Raw genomic sequence first — 23,598 nt, 5'->3', positions numbered from 1 at the left:
AAAAAATACTAAAATAAATAAATAAATAAATAAAACCAGGAAACCGACATTGGTACCATCCACAGACCTTATTTAGATTGCACCATTACACATGGACTCATCTGTATGTGCACATGTTATATGTTTGTATGTGTTATTGTGTGTAGTTCCTTATATGTGCAGCTTTGTGTATCTATCATCATAAGAAAGTTTGTATTAAAAAGCATATATATGGCTATAAACTGTTCACTTCTTATCTTGCTTCTATCTTCTCTACCAAAGGAAAAAAAACCCTTCAAATTAAAGAATGTAAAATGAAAAGTATAAAGAACTTGAAACCCAAAACAGGTGGCAGGTATAAAGGAGTATCACCAGTTAGAAACAAATCATATCTCCAAACTGAGGCAAATTACATATAGCCTTGGGAAAGAACCAGCAGATCTTATCACAGAAACACAGTTCTATTTTCTAGGAAGACATAGAGAAGAAGAAAAGTTTTGGATGAACAGAGATGGACAGATTTTGTCCCTATATTCATAAGGAAAGCAACATCGATTCTGGTTAAGTACAGAATCATTGAGAGATAGAAATCCACAGCAAAACTTCAGAGGGGGTTACCAAATGTGCCTATCAGCATGCAGAAAACTGTCACATCTAGAAGTTCAGCTCACCAGCAAGAAGTCAGGTGTTATTTCAAAATAAACTCCAAATCGATCTCTAGTTTTTCTGTGATAGTTACTAGCCCAATGTATCAAGCAACATCTCAGAATGTAAGATAGAGAGCTAAATGTTGGGGGAAAAAATTAAGCAGATTAATTACTGGTTGAATGGTAGCTAAGGGGGTTGACTTAATGAACTGATGTCCATTCAGAGGTTGCCTTTATTAATAGACCAACTGGCTCTGGTCTTAGTTAGATTAGAATCCAGATTTCCATCAATGAATTGGAAGGTGACTTGCTAATCTATAGAGATTCAAGGTTCAAAATGGCCACAGTAGGTTGGGAATTGGGACAACAGAGTAAGTTGTTATCAGGATAAATGCGACAGTAGGCTCAAATTTGAAAAATCATTAAATATACAAAATACAGTAGAGCTTTGACTTTGCAGCAATTAATGAGAAAAAAAGACCTGGGGATTTCAGTTAACCTCACCCTCAGCATTAACCATTAACATTCATCAAAAAGGTAATGCAAATTGCATTACTAGAAATATAGTGTCCACAACACAAGAGATTACGGCCTTCACTGAACTTGACATATGACTCTTCAAAGTAACACCAATGTTACTAAACTCTTTCAGTAAACAGAGGAGGTAAGAATAGTTCCCACCTAGTTTTATGAGATCAACAATATTGATACCAAAACCTGACATTACAAAAACAAACTTATAGACCAATTCTCCTCATGAACATCATTGTACAATAAAAAATTTGATTGGCTTTTGTTCCTTACTATTTCCTAAGTGACAGGAGTGGCTATGTTATGCTGGTGAGATGACTCATGGTATTCTAGATAACTTCAGGATGGGGACTAGTCACAAGAATGGTCACCCATATGGTAAGAGGGTTGAGGCTTTGAGCCAAGTGATAGCAGCACAACTTGACCTCTAGGAAGAGGAGGGAGGTCTGGAGACTGTATTCACTCACATGGCCAATGATATAATCAGTTATGCATATAATGAAACCCCAATAAAAACTCTGGACCCTGATGCTCAGTACACTTTTCTATTCAGTGCACACACTGCCATGCCAGGAGTGTGACACATCCTAAGTCAATGAGGCAAGGGCAGGGAAGCTCTGCATTAGGGACCCTCCCAGACCTCACCCTATGTGTATCCTTAGTAACAACTGTACTCATCTATACAGCACTGTTCTGAGCTCTGTGAATTATTCTAACAAATTATTGAACCAGAGGTCATCATGGGAACCTCCAAACTTATAGCCAGTCAGTAAGAAGTGCAGGTGGACTGGGAACCCCCCAAGGCTTGTGGTTGGCATTTGAATTGAGGGTAGTCTTGTGGCAGACTTTGTCTTTAGACTATGAGGTCTGCACTAACTCTGGGCAGTTAGCACCAGAACTGAAGTACAGTACACCCAAGCATCCCAGTTTGGCAATGAAACAGAATAAACATAAATGCAAAAGTCTTTAGCTGAATGTCAGCAAACCGAATCTACCACAGTACATCATGACCAATTTATCCCAGGGACACAACACTGGTTTAACATTTGAAAATCAAATTGATGCAATTTATTGCATTAGGAGAAACATGGAGAAAACCCGTATGATTATCTCAGTAGATGCAGAAAATGAATCTGACAACATCTGACACCCATCACCATAAAAAATAAAAACTCCAGCAAACTTGGGAAAGGTGAAAATAATCTTCAATGTTTTCAAGGAAGGGCATCTACAAAAAAATCCACAGTTAAACATTATGCTTGGTGATCAAGAACAGAAATATCCACTCTCCCCACTTTTATTCAGCATGGTGCTTGAGTTTTGGAGAGGTGAAATAAGGAAAGGAACAGAGATAAAGGAACAAGGATTGGAAAAGTAGAAATAAAACTGTCTCTTTCTGCAAATAGAAACATTATTGTCTATGCAGAAAATCCAAGGACTCTAACCAAAAAAACCCTAAAACCAAAAAAACCTCTTAGAACTAATAAGTGAATTTAGCAAGGTTGTAGGATAAATGATCAATATACACAAAAATCCACTTATTTTCTATATATTAATAGTAAACAACTGGAAAATGAAAGCAAGTATGCTACTTCCTAGCATTAAAACATAGAATTTTAAATTTAACTAACAAGTAAGACCTCTATATCAAAACATAAAAATTTGCTGAGAGAAATTAAGGAAGACCTCAATAAATGGAGAGAAAGTGTTCATGGACTGGAAGTCTCAATATTATAAAGATGTCATCTTCCCCTGAATTGATCTATAAATACAATCCAGTTGCAAACAAAATCACAGCAGGCTCTTCCGTAAAAATTGTCAACTGTCAAGCTGAGTCTGAGATTCAACAGAAACAGGCAAAAGACCTGAAGTGAAATTTCATCAGAAAGGATGTATTATTGATCAATAAGCAGAAGATACCAAAATCTTTTCTAAGTCTAAAGTTAGACATCAGAGAACTGAAGTGCAAATTTAAATTGCAATGACTTAACATTTCACATCCATTAAGCAGTCTAAGATTTTGAAAATTAACTACATCAAATGTTGGCAAGGATGTGGGTGAAGCAACTGGAATTCTCACTGTTTCCAGGAATGTAACTTGGTACATTAAGAGGAACAACCAGCAGCTCCTCTCCCAGCTATTTTCCCAAGACATATGCCCCCCAAAAGACTTGCACACAAATATTCACAGCTGCTTTATTTATTAACAGCCAACAGCTAGAAACATCCCAAATGCTCACCAAATAGATAAACAAAATGTGGTACGCTCATACAACCAAGCACTATCAGCAAAAAACAAAACAACAACAAAAATAGCACTATTGATAAAATAACACAGATGAATCTCAAAACATCACATCGAATGAAAGAAATCCCACAAACAAGAATACATACTTTATGTGTCCGTTTATTTAAAGTTCAAGAGCTGGCAAAACCCCTTTATGACAATAGGCATCAAAACAATGCTGCTGATGGGAGGTGGGGATTGGCTGGCTGGAAGCACAAGGGAACTTTCTGAGGTTCTATATCTTGACTGAAGTGGGGCTCACATGGTATCTCCAGTTTTCAAAACTCACTGAGTTGTGCACTTAAGTTCTATGCACACTTAATTGTATATCAGTCTCACCTCGATGGATAAAACCTTTCTTTGTGGGACTTCAAAGCAACTATCCTAGCAAAAGTGGAGCACATTTTTCAAATTGACTTTGAACAAAGAAGTCACTTGATTATCAGCTCCTTGGAGAAACTCAAGGAAAACTCAGATGGAGAAGGGGAAAACCATATAATTTCTCATGGAGTCAGGAGTTAGAAAAATTATGCAGAGACAATCCCCAGGGACTGACATTCGCTTGCTTAGCCATTCTCGCCATAACTATTCAGTGAATACTACTCTGAGTCAGGCCCTGCTTTTGGGGAGACAGAGTCCTTTCCTTATGGAGCATATACTCGCTAAGAAGACAGACAAGGAGACTAACAAATAATGGGCTGTGTCGAATGCAGTGAAGGAAGTCCGCAAGAATGTGTAACTGGGAGTCAACAGAGAGGTGGGGAGGACCAAAGCAGTTTAGAGTGACCAGGGAAGACCTCTTGGAAGAAGTGGAGTTTGAGCTGTATCATGGGACTTAGGACAAATGGAAGAACATTATGGAAAGTGCAAAGGTCCTAAGGCAGAAAGGAGGGCAAAGTGAGTAAGGAAATGAAAGGCAATTGTGTGACTGGTGCTTACTAACAAGCAGGTTGGAGAGAGCAGGATGGACTTGGGTTGGAGAGCTGGGCGGGGGCCAAAGCATGCCAGGCCTATGCTCTGAGTGACAGGAAGGACTCTGAGTGACAGTCTAAGACAACAGGAAGCTGCTGAAGGGTTTCCAGCAGCAGGTGAAGGGATCTGTCCCTGAGGATGATGGATCACAGTGGGAACCAAGCTGGAAGCTGAAAGACTGCTTAGGAAGCTATGGCGGTGGTGTTGGCAAGAGCAGAGAGGGCAGAAAAGCAGATTTAAGCTCTACTCTGAAAGTAGAACTGATGGAACTTGCTGATGCATTCAACATGAAAAATGAGGAAAGGAAGGATGGGCAAATGGCAGTATCATTTACTAAGATGGGGAATTCTGGGGTGGAACAGGTCTGTGGGGGTCATCAAGAATTTTACTTTAACATGCCTAACACACAGCCAGCAAAAATGCTAAGGAGGTGGGTGGATATGTGAGCCTGAAGCTCAGCAGAGGACTGGGCTGGAGATACAGAGCTCAAGGTCATCATCACACAGAAGGTTGGAACGAGGAGCCCAGAAGAAGTCCCAGGGAGGGTGTCTCAGAGGAACAAGAAGTAGGTCCAGGAATCACCCCCACATTCTTAAGTCCTGTCACAAGCAGAGGAAGGGCAGTAGGGCGGAAAGAAACCCAGGAAGATGGTGTGTCCAGAAGCTCCCCACTGTGTTCTCAGGACCCAAAACAGCCCCTGGCATACAGCACTCCCTCACAAAGCATGTGCTGAATGCGTAAAGGAAGGAAGGATGTGGCGGGGGGGTACCCTTGCCAGACGTTACTTAAAGATGCAACAAGGGTGGCCAAAGAGGAGCCCGCTGGCATTAGCTGCAAGGGAAACAGCCACGGTGTCGGCCCTGAGAGCACAGCTCCAGCAGCGGGATGAGGCGAGGCCGGGCGCTCCCGCTGCATGGAGATCCACATGACACTGACTTGCACGCAGACACAATCCTAGAAGGATTCAATCTGCCCTGGGACCAGCGCATTTTCACTGCTGTGCAGACTCACTGAGGCCTTCTCATGGATGGCTCCTGACGTGCAAGCCTGGCCACAGCTGCCATGGGAGATGCGAGCAGGCCTCCCACTGCCCAGGTTCAGGGATTCTGACCACTTCACCAACTTCCCGGTAGGGCACCACCCACTTTCCAGCCCTGGCATGGGAGCTCTTAGCCCCAGCCACCGGGCCCCCAACCTCAGCTGCACACGTTTCCACCCTCTTCCACTGCCTGCTGTTGGGGACGGTAGAGGTCCCCACACCTCCGATCCCTTCCATCGTCAGACAGAAAACAGTCAATAAATCACACAACTCCACTTACCCGGAACAGTTAGAACGGAGGGGGATTTTTCAGGCTGTTCACTGACGCGGCTGCTGTTCTGAACCCAGAAAATGCTGACAGGCTCAGGCGGGCCCTCGGCCTGACAGGTAAGGTTGAAGGCTGTGTTTCTGGTGACATTCATGCTCTCAGGCTGTCTAGTGAAGTGAGGAAGTCCTGCAGACAAAGAATTAAGGGAAAGAATGTTTCAGATCCATAAGCAAAGGCAGAGTCCCAAAGGGAATGGAAACCGTACTAGAACTTGGCAATAGGAGATTCTTTTTATACACCACCTCAGGTTTGAAATGGCCAGTTTTTACTTCTGAAAGTTGCATAAGAAAGAGCAGAGGCTAATTCCTACCTGTCTAGTTTTGACTGACTTTCTAGGACACTTTCCCAAGAAGGGTTGTAAAGGTGATTCAGAACTGGTTTTACCAGAAAGGAGGCCTGGCAGTTCTGAAAGCAGGTGTTGCTCAAACTCCTGAGATAGGTAGGTAGATTTGCAGTATTCCATACCAAAATAAACACAAAGCAAAAACAAAGCCAAGTAATAGGCCTGCCCTTTTACAAGAACAATCTGCTGTGTGTGAGACTTGCAGATAGATGATAATGAATTTTAAAATGTGTACATTTGTATAGGGCTGAACACTTTTCAAAGTGTGTTTACATGAAAACAGTGCAGACACAGTTACAACTCTAAGATCTCCAGCTGTAATTCCAGAATCAAGGCCGTAAGGGGGACTTTAGGAATATCTCAGAGGAAACCAGCTGGTACTCACTGAAGCATGTGCCAAAAATTTAACAAACAGGTCAAGCTAACTGTTCTCAGGCATTTAAATTGTGCTCTTTGAGGACTGGGAACTCACAGATCTGGTCCCAGAAGGAATTACAGGGCAATGGTAAAATGGGATTCTGGCTTTCCTGTTTCAAATGTAAAATTCCATTGGGACCTAACATGTTTTTGCCTTGGGCGTTTTTCTGAGATTCGGACAAGTAAAATGTCCTCTAACTACTTTCCCCATATTAACAGCAGATCCACCCCCACCCTGCCTCCAGGCTGATGCTGCCATACCCTGAGGCTCTGGCTGTCCAGCCTGGAATGGGCCTGAAGCAAAGCTCTAAAACAGACTCCTCTGTGGGGCCTCCCTCCCACAGGCCTCCAGCAGCAGCAATGCTGAGATTTGCAGAAGAATATGGGTGATAAAGGAGCCTTTCAGTGAGTGACACTTGTAGCTAACTTCCTTGAAAATGCTAATGACCGTGCGATGAGGAGCCACAGGAAATGTAGAAAAGGGGGCCATGGAGGCAGTGACCACCTGGGATGCTTCCTCTTAGGAGTCTGACTTCACAGGCCTTGCCATTGCAGAACCCCGGCCTGCCAACCTGACACCCAGGGCATCAAATCCAGGACCTGAGCTCGGCTGGCCTGGCCCACCTGTGCATCCACTCCTGTTCCTACTAGAGTTCAAGTTCTTTGAGGGCAGAGACGCCTTCTCCTTGTCTGATGTCTCACTTCTCACCCCCACTGAACATGTCATGTTACAGAACAGGACTGAATCACACACCTTTGACAAATCGTTGGGCCCAAAAAGGAGGCCCACACTGAGTTGCTGACCAGTCAGGAAAACTGCCCACCCTCCCTGGTTTCCCCACCTGCATTCGCAAGACAAGAAATGATGCTGAGTAAGAGGCAAAGTGCCCCTTGGTCATGTGAGTGCCAGCACTGAGACCTGGGTAGTGGAATGTGGGTAAAATTGTAATATTTCCAGAATATCTTGCCCAGCTTTAGTACATCTGCATATCAACAGGCATTCCTCAGGGGTGGAGAAAGTCCATCTCCATATCAATGGGTAATTACCTGGACCTGAGAGGTTAGGGAGATGCTGGCTGGCTTCTGCCAGAGCAGTTAAGAGAAACGACCCTGGACTGCAGCTTGTAAACAATAAACGGGTTTTAATCTTAATTTCTCCCTTTAACTGATTTTGGCTTTAGAGGTATTTTGTCCCAGGATTTCCTCTCCCCGGAGTTACAGCTTCCTACGGGAAAGAAAAACTCTCAGTATTTTTTTATTGTGTTATAACCTGGGATAAGGAAGTCTATAAACTCTCTTTATGCCAGCCCTAGTGCCTAGGATAGAGCTAAAACTTTGAGACTTCAATTCATTTCACTATTACCTACAGTCTAAAAAGATGATTGCCTTGTAAAATTCTAGTGCTTATGGATTTGCCAGGTTTGCATACAGAGTTGGAAGTGGGATACCAAACTCTGTATTATATGTGAAGCAGTGAACTCAAGCTACTCTGTACCTCTGAACTCACCTTGCACCTCGACGTAGATGGGGTCAGACACAATCTCTTCATTGTTTATTTTCATCTTGCAAATATACGACCCATTGTCTGAACGCTGCACACTGGTTATGCTTCAGAGAAAACACAAAGATATTTACAGTGACTACCCTTTGAGTTCCTCCTATAGGAACAGAACATTCTTTAGCTTCTTTATCATATGCTATGATGGTTAATCTTATGTGTCAAGATGGCTAGGTCATGGTACCTAGATATTTGGTTACATACAACATTAGATGTTTCTGTGAAGGTGTTTTTTTTAGATGTGATTAACATTTAAGACAGTAGGTTCTGAGTCAAACAGATTACCCTCTGTAACATGGGTGGACATCATCCAGTTGAAGACCCAGAGTTCAACCGAGTGGATGTCAAGATCTAACAGGCTGAGAACACCTGTGCCTCTGGAAGCTTGGCTCTCTGCTCAGAGCCTGGAACCCTTGCATTGCACCAAGCTTGTGGTGTGACTTAAGGAGCCAGGGACCAAAGAGAAAGTAGGTCAAGAGGGCTGCAGGACAGAGCCCCAGGAAGACAGCCCAAGGCCGGCGGGTGGGGGTCCATCCAGCCCAGAGGTGGAGAGCACACCTGTGCAGATTCCCCAGGGAGCCCGAGAAACCATCAGGCACAAATAACATTTCAGCAGCACACCTTGAGCTGCAAAAGTCAGTCTGCACAAAACGTCCAGGAGTACCTTAAGACAACTAGCAAGGAAGGCAAATTCAGGGCAAGAGTAGTAAAAGAGGACATAATAGAAACTCTGTCTGTAGTCCTTCCTGTCAGGATGGGTTTAGCCATAGTCTGGGGAGGAGGACTAAGTGCCCCCATTATTCAGCCAGTCCAGATCCATCTTACCTACAGTACAGGGAAGAGTTTTTACTAATAATTCTACTTGTTGCTTTTCAGACACCAAGTTAAGTCTCCTATACTGGAGGCAGAGTTGGGGATGTGGCTGCAGACAAGATGGTTATGTCCATCACCCTCCACCCGACCCCTGGCGGAAACAGCAGGCACAGTACCCCTGCAGGCTCAGCCTGGAAGGCTCCACCTCAGAACAGCAATCTTGGCGTTGCAACGACACAGAAAGGGGAGGGGGGTATAATTCAAGAAAACGACGCAGAACTGTAGATACTCATCTTTTCTAACCAGGCCTGGCAGCACAGTGGGAGAAAAAAGACCCAACAAGAGGCTCCACCAGGGTAAGTCACAACTCCACATAAAGCGGACCAACTGAAACTTCCAGAGAGAGAAAAGCAGGTCACTAACTAGTGAATCAGAACAGCGTACATCACAAGAACAAATCTGGGAGCAAAAGGAAAATATACATCAATGATTTACAGATGAGAGCAGGAAGCTATTTTCCTTCTGAATTCTGTATCTGGTGAGGGTAGGGAAAAAAAAGGCATTTTCAGACATGCGAGTTCCAGGAAGCTATGGGGGATGGGCTGCATGGCAAAGTGAGGAGGCAAAACTGGGCAACAGGGGCTGGAAATCTGGAGGAAATCAGAATGAGAGCAGAGATGACTGAGCCAGACCCAGGGCCGGAGGGCAGCCAGCCCAGGCGGAGCAGAAGGGCATGCTCCCTGGGACAGCATCTCCAAGGAACAAGTCACATCTGACAACTTCACCGCATGGGGAGGAGATGCACAGTTTCCTTTAGAGTTTAGGGAAGAATGAGTGACTGATGCTTAGAAAGCTAAGCAAACTAACAAGCAAGAAAACTATTAAATTCAGGAAAATCAAAAAGCTATAAAGAGTAAAATGTAATTATAGTCTATTACATGACTCAGCTCAAAACAGCACTTACACAGCCACACAAAATATGAACCCTGGGTATTGATTTAACCACAGCCATGAGTAATATGCTATCTGGCAGGCACACATGCATACACACTCACAAACATACTCACACAGAAGACTCAGACGGATTGAATATCCCTGGAAAGATACCCAAGAAATGGGTAACCTCAGCTCCCCACTGGGAAAGGGCTGGTGAGGGAGAATTTTTGAACAGTTGGAATATTTTACCACATGCATTCACTGCTTAAAAAAAGGTATAAAAATCCCATCAGAGTTTGGTCAAATACAAACATATGAATGAGAAAGGACCCCATACGACCCAGCCATAGCGTCTAGACAGGAACCACCTGGACAGAGCTGCAGGGCCAGCTGCAAAAGCCTGTCACCCCAGGGGGAACCTCGTTACACCAGGGCAGCCTGTCACCCTGGGGGAACCTGTCACACCAGAGGAACCTCATCACACCAGGGCAGTCTTGTCATACCAGGACAGCCTGTCACACCAGAGCAGCCTGCCATCACACCAGGGCAACCTCGGCTGGCTGGGTTAGCCGCAGGTGGTCCTGCAAGGACACAGTGCCTGCTGGTCCCTCAGACCTATCACAGCAAGGCTAGCCTGCTCAGAAATGGCTCTGAAGTTAGTAGGCTACACTCTAAAGCCTTCTTGAAATAAATTTTTAAAAAGGACAAAATTGTAAAATTCCACTTATCAAAAGGACATAATCAGAGACAGAAGGTGATGGTTGCACAATAGTGCAAACGCATTTAATGCCAACAACCTGGACACTCAGAAAGGGAGAAATGGTGTATTTTATGCTATGTTGTTTTATTACAATAAAAAAAAAGGAAAAGCGAACATTTTAGAAGAAATAAAAAACTCACTACTAAGCACCCTGTTTTTACGTGCCAGAGTTCAAAGGGCACTGAGATGAGACAGCAGGTGACCAAAGGGCAGGAATCTGGCATGAACTTTGGGCTGGAAGGAAATCTGAGTATGAAGCAAGTCCAAGTGCCAGGGGTCTGTGTGTGGCTAAGGATAGTTTTTTCTAGCTGATGGTGTGACTAAAGAAATTATGTTCTCATTTTCTGGATGTTTTTCTGATTTTCATGGATGATTACACTTTTGAGGTCACCAAGAAGCAGGAGGATGAGGACCAACACGGGCTCGGCACAGCTGCCTGCACAGCCCTGCGGACATGAGTTATCTCACATGGATGGGGGGTGGGCCTCACTGGGACAGGGTCTTGGGGACCCAAACTAGTCACTTAACATCTTTACTAAAACAGTGTACTAGGAAAGCAAAATCCTTCCAGCATTAGCTACTGGGAACCTTGCCAGTACCCAAAGAGCAGTGGGAATCCCTGGACTACACAGAAAACAAACATCGAAACTTTCCCTTTGCCACAAACCACCCAATAATGAAATCCAGAAGGCCTGCCAGCCTACAGGAGCGTCAGCTTTTGTTTTTGCTCTACAGCTGGTCTCCCCAACCTTCTGATGACTCATGCCTTCCTGGAATGCTTTACCTGATGAGGGAGCATCTTCACTAAGCCAGAGAGCTCTTCACAAGCCATAGCAGACTTGACAGCTAATTATATGTCACAAATTATATCCTCCTTAGGAGGCTGCAGGGAAAGGTCTTATCCCAGCAGTCCGGGGGCCTGCACAAATGGACGTGCTACAGTTTCGGGCTACTATCAGGTGCAGATGACACAGGGTACGTACTGGTTGCAATGCCAAGGGGGAGACCCAGCCCAGTCACTTAAGTCCCACAGAGTAGGTGTTGTTCAAGCTCTGAGTGATTCAGGCTGAGCCCCCACACCACCACCAGGACTGGGCCGGGGCAGGGAGCAGTGGAGGCGATCGCGTGTCCATATTAGTCACCAAGCCCCCATCAGGAATACCCCAACCTGTTAGCAGGTGTGAGTTTCCTACACCCATCAGTGAAAGATGACTCAACTCCATCAATAATAACAATTACCCAAGTGCAATAGGAAACAAATATGAATTATTAATATGGAATGGGGTCAACTCAACTCAAGTGGGCATCTGGACTTGAAGTGCCCTGTCAGTTGCTTCCTCCCTTGCATACATCTCCAGCCTTGGCATTTTGAAAATAATTGCACATTTTTACTTTATAATTTTATTTGCATTCTTCTAAAACTGCTTCTGTTTTACAATAGTAGATGACAGTGGCACAGAGCAGCCACTAAAATACTTTGAAGACTTTTAGTAGCATAGGGAAATGTTCACAATGTAACATTAGGTGATGAAACAAGATGTACAATCATCTATGTACTAAAATGCTAATTTTATCTCAAGAATATGAAATTTATATATGCTTGGAAAAGTTTTCTTGGGGTTATGGACCATAGTTTCCTTCCCCGTAATGGCTTGGTATTTTCCAGGTAGTTAACAAAATACATATATTACTATTAGAATCATTTAAAAATACACACACACACAGGAGCTAAAATCAAATCATTTAAAAACTATTCAGGGACACTCACGCTTAATGCCAAATCTCCTTTAACACCCCCAGAAACATTGGATTTGTACTTAAATGCGTGTGAGCTCCTCCTATCGTTTCCACCCCAACCCCAGTGTCAATAAACTGAGGTTTGACTGAAGGATGTGTTGGCTTCTGACCCGAAGTGTCTGGGTCCTCTCACCTAATCAATCTTTCCAGGCCATATCTAAAACCGAGGGAAAACCACTGCCTTAACATACCAACATGACTTTAGCCCTTCTGCACTTGGCAGTCCACCTCCCTTCCTGTCCCTTCTTTCCACAATCACAAGCAGGAGGACATGGACTGGGGCTGTCCTCCTTGTTTCAATGTCCATGCATTTGTTCAGTTACTTGTTCATCCGACAAACAGCAGAGGCCTGCTAACCTTCACAAGTAAGTCTGGCTGTTTTCAGAATCAATGGGCATCTGCCTGTGTTGCAGTTTGGAAAAAAATCTCTACTTCTTGTGTCTAAAATGATGTTGCAAGTGAATGTTAAAGCCTTCCTCAGTGAAAATTACTTAACCACATTCTTTTCCTTCTTTGGAAGGAAGAGAGCAATGTGATGGCAGGAGGCCACAGGGTCGGGGGGTCAGAGGCCAGGGAAGGCATGACAGAGAGCAGAGCTCTGCTGCATTAAACATGCACACCTGAACAACACCCTCAACTGGGACAGGCCCTGTTTTAGGATCAAAGACCAGCTGCTTGACTGACCATTGTTTTAGAATGATGAGTCTGGCCATATAAGGGTGGGGTGGGCAAGTAGCAAGGGTCTGCATGATATGGAAGAGAAAATATGCAACCAGTGTCAAGCTCAGAAAGTTAAACAGGGCCCCACAACCCATTCCTCCTCTAGAGACTCACAATCATTTCATGTTTAAAGGACGCTGCTGATACAAACTGTAGGGCCTCAGTCTGGAGACCTCATGACTTTCAAACTTCAAGTACATTCTGCCTTTATTATAGTAACAACTTAGAGAAAAATGGTTGTGTGACCCAACTCAAAATACCTTCTTGTTCTCTGTACAGGTCCTCTGACCCCTGCCTATGGACAGACATCTCTACTTTGCACATCTTCTTTAATAAATCTGGTCTATATAGGTATGATAATGGCAGTGCCAACAAAATTGCAGGCTAATGAATTCCTGATAAAATTGCATACACTGAGCGTCTAACAACTAGTTTTTAACTCTAGCATTCCTGAGAGCAGAGTGGATTTCCTCAGGCCCACGAGATGTGAGTGAAGGACACCACAGGTGTATGAACCTGGCTCCCTTTACCATCGACAGTTCATGCTCCAGTGAACCCCCCTCACCTCAGGGTCCTCATCTTTTAGACAGCAAACCTAGGGTCTTCAATATCCTTCCTTCTTGCCAGGAAATTATGCAAATGTTTATAATCTTGATTATGTCACTACAATTGACTTCACTGACTCACTCTACAGCCACTGGACATTTCTTTCATAAAGTTGGAGAATATTTAACAGTGGACTTGGTACTATCCCCAAATGCTACTCAGTTCAGCTGGGGGTCCATTATTTTCAAGAACTCTGATCACTAAATTTACTTGAAAGTTTAGTTTAGAGGTCAAATAGGGTATTTTTTCCTTTGGAATGAGTTTTAGAATTAAGCTGAATATATGTGGAAAAATATAAACTTTTTCCTAGTAACACATTGTCTAAGTTTAAAAACTCTTCAATTTGAGACCTCTGGACATGTTACAGCCCCCTAGAGCTCACTGGGAGCTGCTAGTCATGTGGTCCAAACCTATGTCTTTGGCGAGAAGGCCAAGGAAGCTGGAGCAGCTCACCCACAGTCTCCTTTCTGTTTCTTTAAGCCTTTAAAGTGCTCCTTATTCATTATTAATGGTGATTTTACTTCTCCTACCAAAAGCCGTGTCTGTATAATGGTAAAATATCTTTGTTTTGTAGTCTATGCAGGAAAAGATAGTCAAATCTCCTAAGTGGGCTCAGCCACTGGCTGAGAATGTCAGCTGGAGGGACCCAGCCAGAGCTAACCCACCAGTGGAAAATGTGGAAGCTGTGTTCTTTACACTGACCACGCCAAAGCTTGGGGAAAAAAAGCCCCCCAAAGGGTACGCCTTATGAAAGTGTTGACAGGCTAAACTCTACTTGGAATTGTTATGCCTGTGGTAACTCCGAGGTGGTTTTCTGAAAAGGAAATAAAATGATTCACCAGAAGACCCAAGAGTCTGGGACTGCCCCCAGGGATCTGCTCAGAGAAAGTGAAAACTTACCGGATCAAAGAGAGCTCCTCTCCAGAGGGAATGAATCCCAGAGGAAAGGCGCTTCCTTCAGCTCAGTGTGGCTGACCTCATTTCCAGCTTTTAATGACCACAAAGCCACCTCAATCTAAAACTGTACATGCAAGGAGGTCCCGACACAAAAACCAACAAAGCCCTCCCGGCTAAAGGGTAGAGAATAAACACGGGGTGGGGAGAGGAGAAGCAGTTGGCTCACTGTCCACAGAATTCTGAAACATGATGTCCCAGTGCTTGGGACAACAGATTATTCCAGATAAACATCCTGGCTTGGCTTATCTGGTCACTCCCCTCACTCACTCAGCTTGCCCCTACCAAAACAAAGCGAAATGTTGAGATGGTGACCCATGTGGCTGAAGATTTGTCCCATTTCCCCAGACTTCATACTCTCCACTTTTTTCCTGCCCCAAAATACAAGAAGGCAAAATCAGTACCACAATTTGCAGCAGCTGGAGGTGCTGGGGAAGGGTAAAGGGGAGCCAGAATAAGGCAAATGAAAGGGATGGGAGGGCACTATTGTTTTAAAAGTTCCATGCCCACCAGGTGATTGAGACGTTTCCTCCTGTGTAAGAAACCCTTTCTTCCTCTCCCTGGGAGAGCCGAGTCCAGCAGGACTTGACATGATTTGTAGGTTAGATGGGAGGTGGACCCCTGGAACCCAGAGCATCCGACAACCAACAGTTCCAGTAGGGCCAAGTTCAATTTAAAAGAGACCAGCAAACACAGATTGCCACCTATTCATTTATCCTCTAAATGGAGTGTGGCTCCCAACACAGAAAACAAAAGACTGTTTTTTATTATTGATGAGACCCTGGCTTTCAAATCAGCAAAAGCATGACAACATTAAAACAGAAAGAAAGATGGAAGACATACCTGAAGGAAGCGATTATTAATGTAACTTCATCATCAGGATAATACTGCGTGATTGCATGATGTGCCCCAAGCAACTCCTTCCCATCTTTCCACCAAGAAATAGCGACAGTGTCCTGGTACATAGTGGGGATGCTGATCGAGCAGTTAAACTTGACATCTTTATGTTCTGAAAGTACTATGTGGCCAACTGTATGATTAAATGCAAGAGGCAGCAGGAGCTTTGACTTGGCAGAGGTCACTCTGGGAAGGGCTGCGTGTCCTGTGTGGTGTCTTCCAGGCTGGGCTGGTGGATACCCCAAGGCAGGCTGGTTCACGGGGGGGTGCGGAAAGGAAAATGGCATGTCGGCAGCTTGCAGGCTTCCTGGAGGAGGCAGGTTGCGCTTACTGTGTTCCTTCACCTCAGCGATAGCTGCAAAACAGAACGTCCATTTTCAGCCTTTTAAATAATGGAGTTTTCCAAGTAGGCCCCCAATTTATGGGGCCATCAGATGAGAAATGGGGCATCCCCAGTGTCCTCAGAAAACACAAGCAGAATTTTACACACATACATCCTTATGTACATTCTCATCCATAAGTTCATTCATTTCCTCACTTACCTCCTTTGAAAGAATGTTTTAAAAATATAATTCCCCCTGATCAAAGATTTTTTTTTGATTGTGATAAAATTGACATACAGCACTGTGATGAGTTTCAGGTGTACAACATAATGATTTGTATATATTATGAAATGATGACCACAGTAAGTCTAGCTAACATCTATCACCACACAGTCAGGATTACTTTTTTCTTGTGGTGAAACTAAAATCTACCCTCCAAGTAACTTTCAAAATATACATCATATCCCCAGGACTTTATAACTGCAAGTTTGGACCTTTTGACCCCCTCCACCCATTTTTTTAAAGCTGTGACTCATTACAAGCCCTTCCTACCTAACAGCATGGCAGAAGGCTGATGGCCCTTGAGATCATCTTTCTCAGTCTCCTCAGTCACATGTTATGCTACAGATGTGGATGATAATCTTGCAAAGGCTGTTACTGGTCTTAAAGAGACAAGTTTGCAATCCTTGTGCCTCAAGCTTCAGGGTACTCCCTGCAGGCTGGGATGAACCTGAAAATGTTCTGATTTCACCCACAAGTATTTCTAGAAATACTGACCCACAATGGTAGCATTTTTAGCTTTTATAGGCATTTTTGGCGCATACATTCTATGCTGCTTGCTATTTATTCTCAGCTGCGAGCAGATGAGACAGGCAGGTGGGAGAGATGCAGGCCTGGCATTTTGCAGGTTAGTGTCCAGAAATCCACAGAGCACCCCACCTGGCTGCAGGGCTGGTTCTCCTACCACACTCAGGATGCCACACCCTCCTGAGCTCCTGACCATGTGTAGGCGGGATGTAGGCTGGTCTCTGCATAGGGCTTTGCCTGATTTAGCAAATAAGAACATAAGACACCCAGTTAAAACTTGAATTTCAGCAAACAAATCATTTTTAGCCTAAGTATTCAGCTAACTACTTATTTGGCTAATGGAGCTAAAGCAGGAGATGTGGGTGCGGCATGGGGGATCTGAGAACTTATTCCTCTAGCTGCCTGCCAGCCAAGTCACTCTGGACTGCACATCTTACTCCATGGTAGTCACAGCTCCTGTCAGGGAGGCTCTGTACCTCTCTCTCTGATGCCAGGTAGATGCTTGTGGTTGATACATTTGGGAATTGCCTCCAGGGTGAATGCCAGGTTAGAGGACAAGCAATTTCACTTTGAGAAACCAGGGAAAACTCATGGCTTGTCCTTAGCCTGAGGCCTCAATGACTGTAGAGTGCAGGGACCCTCTGCATGCTTTGGTGGGGGGTATGGGGGCATCCATGGGCAAGCTGCGGGCTGGCCCTCAGCCCAGTCCTCCAGGCAGAGGGGTGTGCTGTGATGGACGCACTCATTTATTCCAGGGAGCAGAGGTCAGAGTGACTCTACAGAGGGGCCCATGCCTCTCCTGTCATCCCCATGCCAGACAAACCTAATGCATCAGGCTGGCTTGTGCCTTAGTAGAGGGAGGTGAAGCCCAGTGTCTGGGTCCTGGCCTGCTCCCCTATCATCCTTTGATTCAGGGGTACATTCTGCAGTTATGATAGTTCTGGCTGTTTATCTCATGCCTGCAGACCCTCTTCAAGGACACTCTTCCTCTAGGCTTTAAAGCACTTAAATTCACTTTTGCCTCTTAGATCAGCAAACTTACCCATAGTCTTTCCTATTCCCTGAGCTCCATGGGACTGGGAAGACAGGAGTTTTGTCCAGATAAGTTTGTTTTTCTTTAAGTATAAGGAAAAAAAGTAGAGTAGGAGAAGCAAATAATTCTTTGGCTTAATTTGCTTAAAAACATTTAAAACGTCTAATTAGAAAAGTAACCCAAGTTTGTTGTGAAAAATTCAAGTATTTGCATAGAAAGTATAAAGTGGAAATCTGTTCTATAATCCCAAACCTGCAAGATAACCTCTGATAACCGCTTGGGGTGCTACCTTCGGTTTTCTCTGAGCCAAGCTGCTAACTGGACAAACTAATGGCAAGACCCCACTCAGCTGATGTCCTTGAAGTTGGGGAGGAACCAAACCCACCCCATAATCAATATGGATGGTTTAAAAAATAACTCATCTCCGCAATTTGAATTCCCAGGGGTTGGAAGACTGGTTCCATTTCCAACACACATTTATATAGCACCTCCTGGGTCTAAAATTGGCTGTGACAGTCTAATGGGATACAGAAAGGTACCTGCCCTGGGACAGGAGCGGCAGAGGGTCTCAGGAATTTAAGGGGACACGGGACATAGCTAACAGCAGGCAGGGCAAGGAGGCCATCCCAACAGTGTCAGGGAGGCCTCTCCGGAGCCCTCCCACCCCTGGCTGGTCAGCCCTCAAGCTGAAGCGCTGTGGCCCCCTCCTGTTGTGACACCTTCTGTAATCACTCATTCAGTTCTTTCTCTGCCACTGGACTGCAAGCCCATGAGGCCTAGCACCCCCACTACAGCCAGTTCAAAGGAGATGCCCAAAATGGGTGTGCTGGATGAATAAGTAAGGGCATGAATTAGAGAAGGGCTGGGGAGGATGGACATGGTATCAAGGGGCAGAGGTGGTGGGAAATTGAAGTGAAATGAGGCCCCAATAGGGTGGTACTCCTGGGCTGAGACAAAAAGGGGAGATAAACTGGATTCAGGCTCAACCTGGAGAGCCCTGAACCCTGACTAAGGCAGCAACAATTCTCTCAAGGTTTCTGAGCAGGGGTGGGAGAAGACCAGAGCCGGGCCTGACCAGGGCACAGACATCTGAGAGTGAGGAAGAGGTGTAGGAAGGAGGGGGCCCAGAAGTGGGAAGCCTGCCAAAAGGAGATTGCAGATCTAATTATGAGAATGGCCAGGAAGTAGGAAGAATGCGGGAGACGGAAGAGGGACTGACCATAAGGGCATTCTCACTATCGCCATCAAAAGGGCAGCCTGACTCAAATATTAGGAAGGTTGTAAACCTCAGACACAGGATCACTCTCAGGAGAGGTGGGTTGACAGGTGTATACTCATTGCCTGAAGAACACAGGCCCCAAGGCTGCTTCGGGGTCCGTTTCCTCGTGGGACAATGAGGCTGGTGACAACGGCGCCAGAGGGCTGCTGGTAGGAGTAAAGGAGGTATTACTATGCCCCATAGTAACTATTAATTTTATTATTTTCCCCTTTGACTGTCAATCAGTAAACACCTGCCATTGGGCCAACACCTGAATTGCAGATGTCCAGGGGTTGATATGATCGCTGAATGGCTGCACATGGTCATGTGTGGGGCCTCTGAATGATCATGGATAATGTGAGAAGAGGCAAAATCAAAACCATTCCAAAGTTCTGAACCCAAGGGTCAGGGCAATGACCAATTAGAAGTTACACTAATTTTTCAGTGGCTTTGACTCCTTCAGTTGCACAAATGCCCCTCCTCCATTTACTCTTACAGAAGTGGAATACTTTTAAATTATTTTCAGGGGAGTGATGGTAGGAAGATGAGATCAGACCAAAAGGATCTGCTTATACAACAAGCCTTATAGTCCTCATTAACATGTCCCCGCTGGCCCATCCTCACGTGGTGGGCCTGGTAGGTGATGGCCATTTGGAAGTAATGGTCTGTCAGTGTGAGAAATTCATGAAAAGCACATTGACGAGAATTTGGCATTTTCTACACAGCACACAGGGAAAGTGGGCTGCCTCTGGCTGTGATTTGGGTGGAATGCACATGAAACTTCCCCTTTCCCTTGTTCCTAACTTCCTTCAAGGTTGTTTCCTTGCGTGGACTGGATAAGCAACTGCTATAGGAAGTTGAACCTTACAGGAATCAATGCTACTAAGCAACCTTGCACAGTGACCTCCAGCTCAGACAAGTACATGACTAGTTGTCCAGGTGTTCCAGCTGCCACACCTGCCAGCTCCAGGGGCCTCTCCCATCCAGTCCTGGCATTGCGTGAAGGAGCATCCCTGCCGTGTGCCCATGTGCTTCCAATGACCACTCAGCCCTTGACTGGATTCCAGTGTCAGCTTCTTTAAGACAGGGATTGTGTCTCCATCATCAACCTCCAGTGCCCAACACAGGGACGGGCCTGGGACATGATTAGCAAATGTCTGTTCATCTGACAAATAAATGGCTTAGGTGTACTGCCCATTGTTGCATGTGGGTTTGCCTTGTTTTTATGAACAAATTTGCCTGTAGCTTCCTCGAAGGCTGCCAGTGGAATCCTCTAACCCCAGCATGACCCATGGATGGACCTAATGTGCAGGGAACATGCACAGAATAAATGGGTGATGGGCAGGATTCCAAAGGGTGAGCAGGGAAGAGAGACAGTCCAGGCAGGGACACTGCTGTAGCTGGGATTGCTGGTATACCTCTGAAGCAGCGCCCCTACCCCAACCACACACAGTCACCTGGAGCCAAGTTGAGGAACCATATCAGACTCAAAACTGGTTGATTAGGGGGTGCTAATAAAGGGGCTATTTTCTGTGGGATCAACCTCTGCCCTTGAATCCTCGAGTGCCTGCTGAGTGTCTGCTGAGTATCCGTGGTGACAGGCAGGTTAGTGGGCCCTGCTGCTTGGTGACCAGCCAGCAGCTCTGCAGTTAGACATCCCAGGCCCACCGAGTCCATCACTGTCCAGGATATGACCTCAGGATTGCTCTTTAACCTCTCTGATCCCTTGCAAGGATAGGAGTAGTACCTTGGCTGAGGGAGGTACTTGGATAGACAGAGTCTGCCCGCTCACTCCACAGATACGCGCTGATGTTATCTGAACCCAGGCTTCTTGTCACCTGGAGCAGGATTTCTGAGGCCCGGTGCTGGGATTACTCAGTGAGGTCTGTTTTGGACAATACATGGGGAATGGCAACACTGGAGCACGAATGGCCACCTGTGGCCAGGATTCTCACCTGGCCCTGGTCGGCTAGCTCACTACACATGTGGGGGCAATGCATCGTTATTGACTTTATATAAAAGAGCCCTGCCCGGTGCTCTGGGTTTCATGGTGGCAGGGTTGCAAGGCTGTAGGAGAGCAGAATGGAGACTGGAGTGGTGGCAGCACCGAGGACAGAGGCCCAGAGGATGGCTGTGTGGGCAGAGAGGCCCAGAGGCAGAGACCGGCTTGCTGCATGCAGACTCGCTCTGAGTGAACAGGATTTTAGTGATTGACCTGCCACCATGAGAATAAAGTTGGATATAAAGCCTTTCACCCCAAGAACACTCTACTGTCATTTCTTTGGTCACACTGAATCCATAGCGAACTTGCCCGGGGCTGAAACCCATTGGCAAGACACCACCCATGAATGAGAGGAAAACATGCACTTTGGGCCTGTGATGGCAAGTCTCTGGGCTCTAAAGGATCTCTCTAGGACTGGCCTCCACAACCATTTCCTAACATGAGCTCCTTTCCATTTTCTTGAAGCCTCAGGATCACAGTCCAAGGTGGAGAGAGGAAGCAGCAGCTGCTGAAATTGCAGGTCCCAGGACAGTGGGTGGAGTAGCAGCCTTACATGGCCTCCCTGGCCCTGGAGTCCCTCCAAGCTATGGGAAAAGGGCCGGGCAGGGCAGCCACCGTGAAGCATGGAGAGTGCAAGTCAGTGAGTCCTGTCTAAATCACCCCTGCTCTAGGTGTTCTATGCCATCAGCCTGCTCTACAATCCTGGTACCTGGGAAAGGAGAGTGGAAGCACCTTGGCTGGAGTAGGGGAATAAGGGAGGGACTGAAGGGCCAGTCTTGGGATCCCCTGCTCCTGCTCCTAGTCTTTCCCAAACAACAAAAGGGACACAGAAGCATAGCCCAGCTCTCTAAAGTTCAGCCTCAAAATCAGGACATCCAGAGGAGGCTGCAAAAGTGAGGACTTATCCTTGAGCTCCTAGGGGTTCTTTGTTTCCCACCCATGGAGCACACGTGGTGGGGAGGATGCACTGTGCCCAGGCGCTGAGGCTTCCTGTCCAGGGGCCAGCGTCAGGCTTTGCCATCAAGCAGCCCAACTGTGGTTGAGAGGAGAAAGACCCCCACTTGGGGAGGGTTTGTGGCATACGGAAAGGCTACGGCATCCAGAATCCCATTTGTGCCGGCACCTCATGGGCCCCTGTCTTGCCTGAGTGTGTCAGCCCTGGTGAGCTCACTACAGATTCAGTGAGACGGAGAAATGACAATGGAACATTCTTGGGGCAAAGGGGTTTATACCTGGCTTCATGCTCCTGGCAGTAGGTTGAGCACTAGAATCACGTCTGCATTCAACAGTCTGAAGGGCCCTAACCCACCTCAGCTCTGCCTACATGCCTCTCTGCCACTGCAGCCATTTCAGTATCTGTCCTTGGCGCTGCCACCACTCCAGCCTCTGGTCTCCTGCAGCCATGCAGCCCAGAGCACTGGGCAGAGCTCTTTAGAGTTAACAATAATGTATTGCCCACCCATGTACAGTAAGCAAGCCAACCAGGGTCAGGTGAGAATCCACAGGAACTTTCATTTTCTCCACAGTGTCCTCAACCCCCCAGGAGAAAGAACTTCATATCTGGAAGATGCCATTTGAATGGTGTCCCTGGGTGGTTTCCTGTAACCTAGTTTAAGGACACCTACTCCCAGGCTCACAGTTGGCTAAGGCCAAACCCAGAAAAAACAGAAACTTTCAATTCAGTACTGTTACTAATGCAAATTGATGAAGAGTACCAACCATTCTTAATGAGAGAAAAGTTTTAAAAACCTTCAACCTGAAATCACCAAATTGCAGATGGTAAGCATTAACTTTGCTGGAGTGAACGCACTCCTCAGGTGGAAGAAATAAATGGAAAAGAACCATTCCTGGGAAGAAAGTGATTCCTGGGCTGCCTGGGTAGAAGCCGGGGCAGCTGCCCGGCAGAGAACGGGCCCTCTGTGCGGTAAGGAAGGGGTATAATGGTCCGGTTGCTTGTTCCTGGAGGGGTCATGACTACAGCGTGACAGCAGGAAATCTGGGGTGCCAAGGTCAGGCATAAAGCATGGTGCGGTGGGTCAGTCTTCCACATAAGCCCAGTGGGTATAAGGGCTGCCAGATAAAAATCCAGATGCCCCAGTAACTCTTGGATTTCAGATCAACAACTGATACGTGAGATACACTCAGTCAAACAAGTATAACAGTATCACTTAACTGAAACCAGCTGGGATCAGAGTTCATCTGCATCCTGGGGTGTAAAGCAGCATGAAGACTGGGTCTAGGGCAGCAAACAGGGACCCCAAGCAAGCTCTCCAGCCCCTCCGAGTCCTCCCATACAGGGCAAGAAGCAAAATGATGATAATCAGGGCACCCTCCCACTTCTAATGGCCCCATACATTCTTTTTGGCTCAAAAAAAAAAAACGGGATCCCACTTGTCCCACCTGTGCCTCTTCCCTGGCCTTGGGCACACATACCAGCATGGGAGCCCTGAGGGCTTCAAGGGCGCCAGGCAGCTCCTCCTGACCCCCTTCAGCCTGCACCTCACTTTATGATTCTTTCCTGTTGAGGACCTCTCCTGGGGTCTATAGCTGACGCTGTGTGGTTTCCAGCTCCCCCTTCTGGTCTCCTGACT

At 45.9% G+C, this 23,598-nt stretch overlaps 1 protein-coding gene across 4 annotated transcripts in view; it reads right to left on the bottom strand.

Moving 5' to 3' along the window:
- MERTK (MER proto-oncogene, tyrosine kinase) overlaps positions 1–23,598 on the bottom strand; it is a 102,540-nt gene that overhangs the window by 62,787 nt on the left and 16,155 nt on the right. For 3 of the 4 annotated variants that reach the window (XM_017652374.3, XM_017652375.3, XM_037002159.2), the window contains exons 2-4: positions 15,531–15,939; positions 8,051–8,151; positions 5,736–5,909 (exon numbers count right to left, since the gene is read on the bottom strand). In XM_017652374.3, the coding sequence (XP_017507863.3) occupies positions 5,736–5,909; positions 8,051–8,151; positions 15,531–15,939 (684 nt within the window). Of the gene's footprint in view, positions 1–5,735; positions 5,910–8,050; positions 8,152–15,530; positions 15,940–16,846; positions 16,952–23,598 lie in introns of all 4 variants that reach the window. The other variant, XM_017652373.3, reaches the window with a different exon arrangement.

The sequence above is a fragment of the Manis javanica genome, chromosome 1, assembly GCF_040802235.1.
Source record: "Manis javanica isolate MJ-LG chromosome 1, MJ_LKY, whole genome shotgun sequence".
Lineage (NCBI taxonomy): Eukaryota > Metazoa > Chordata > Mammalia > Pholidota > Manidae > Manis > Manis javanica.
This window is presented reverse-complemented; position numbering and strand designations above follow the sequence as displayed.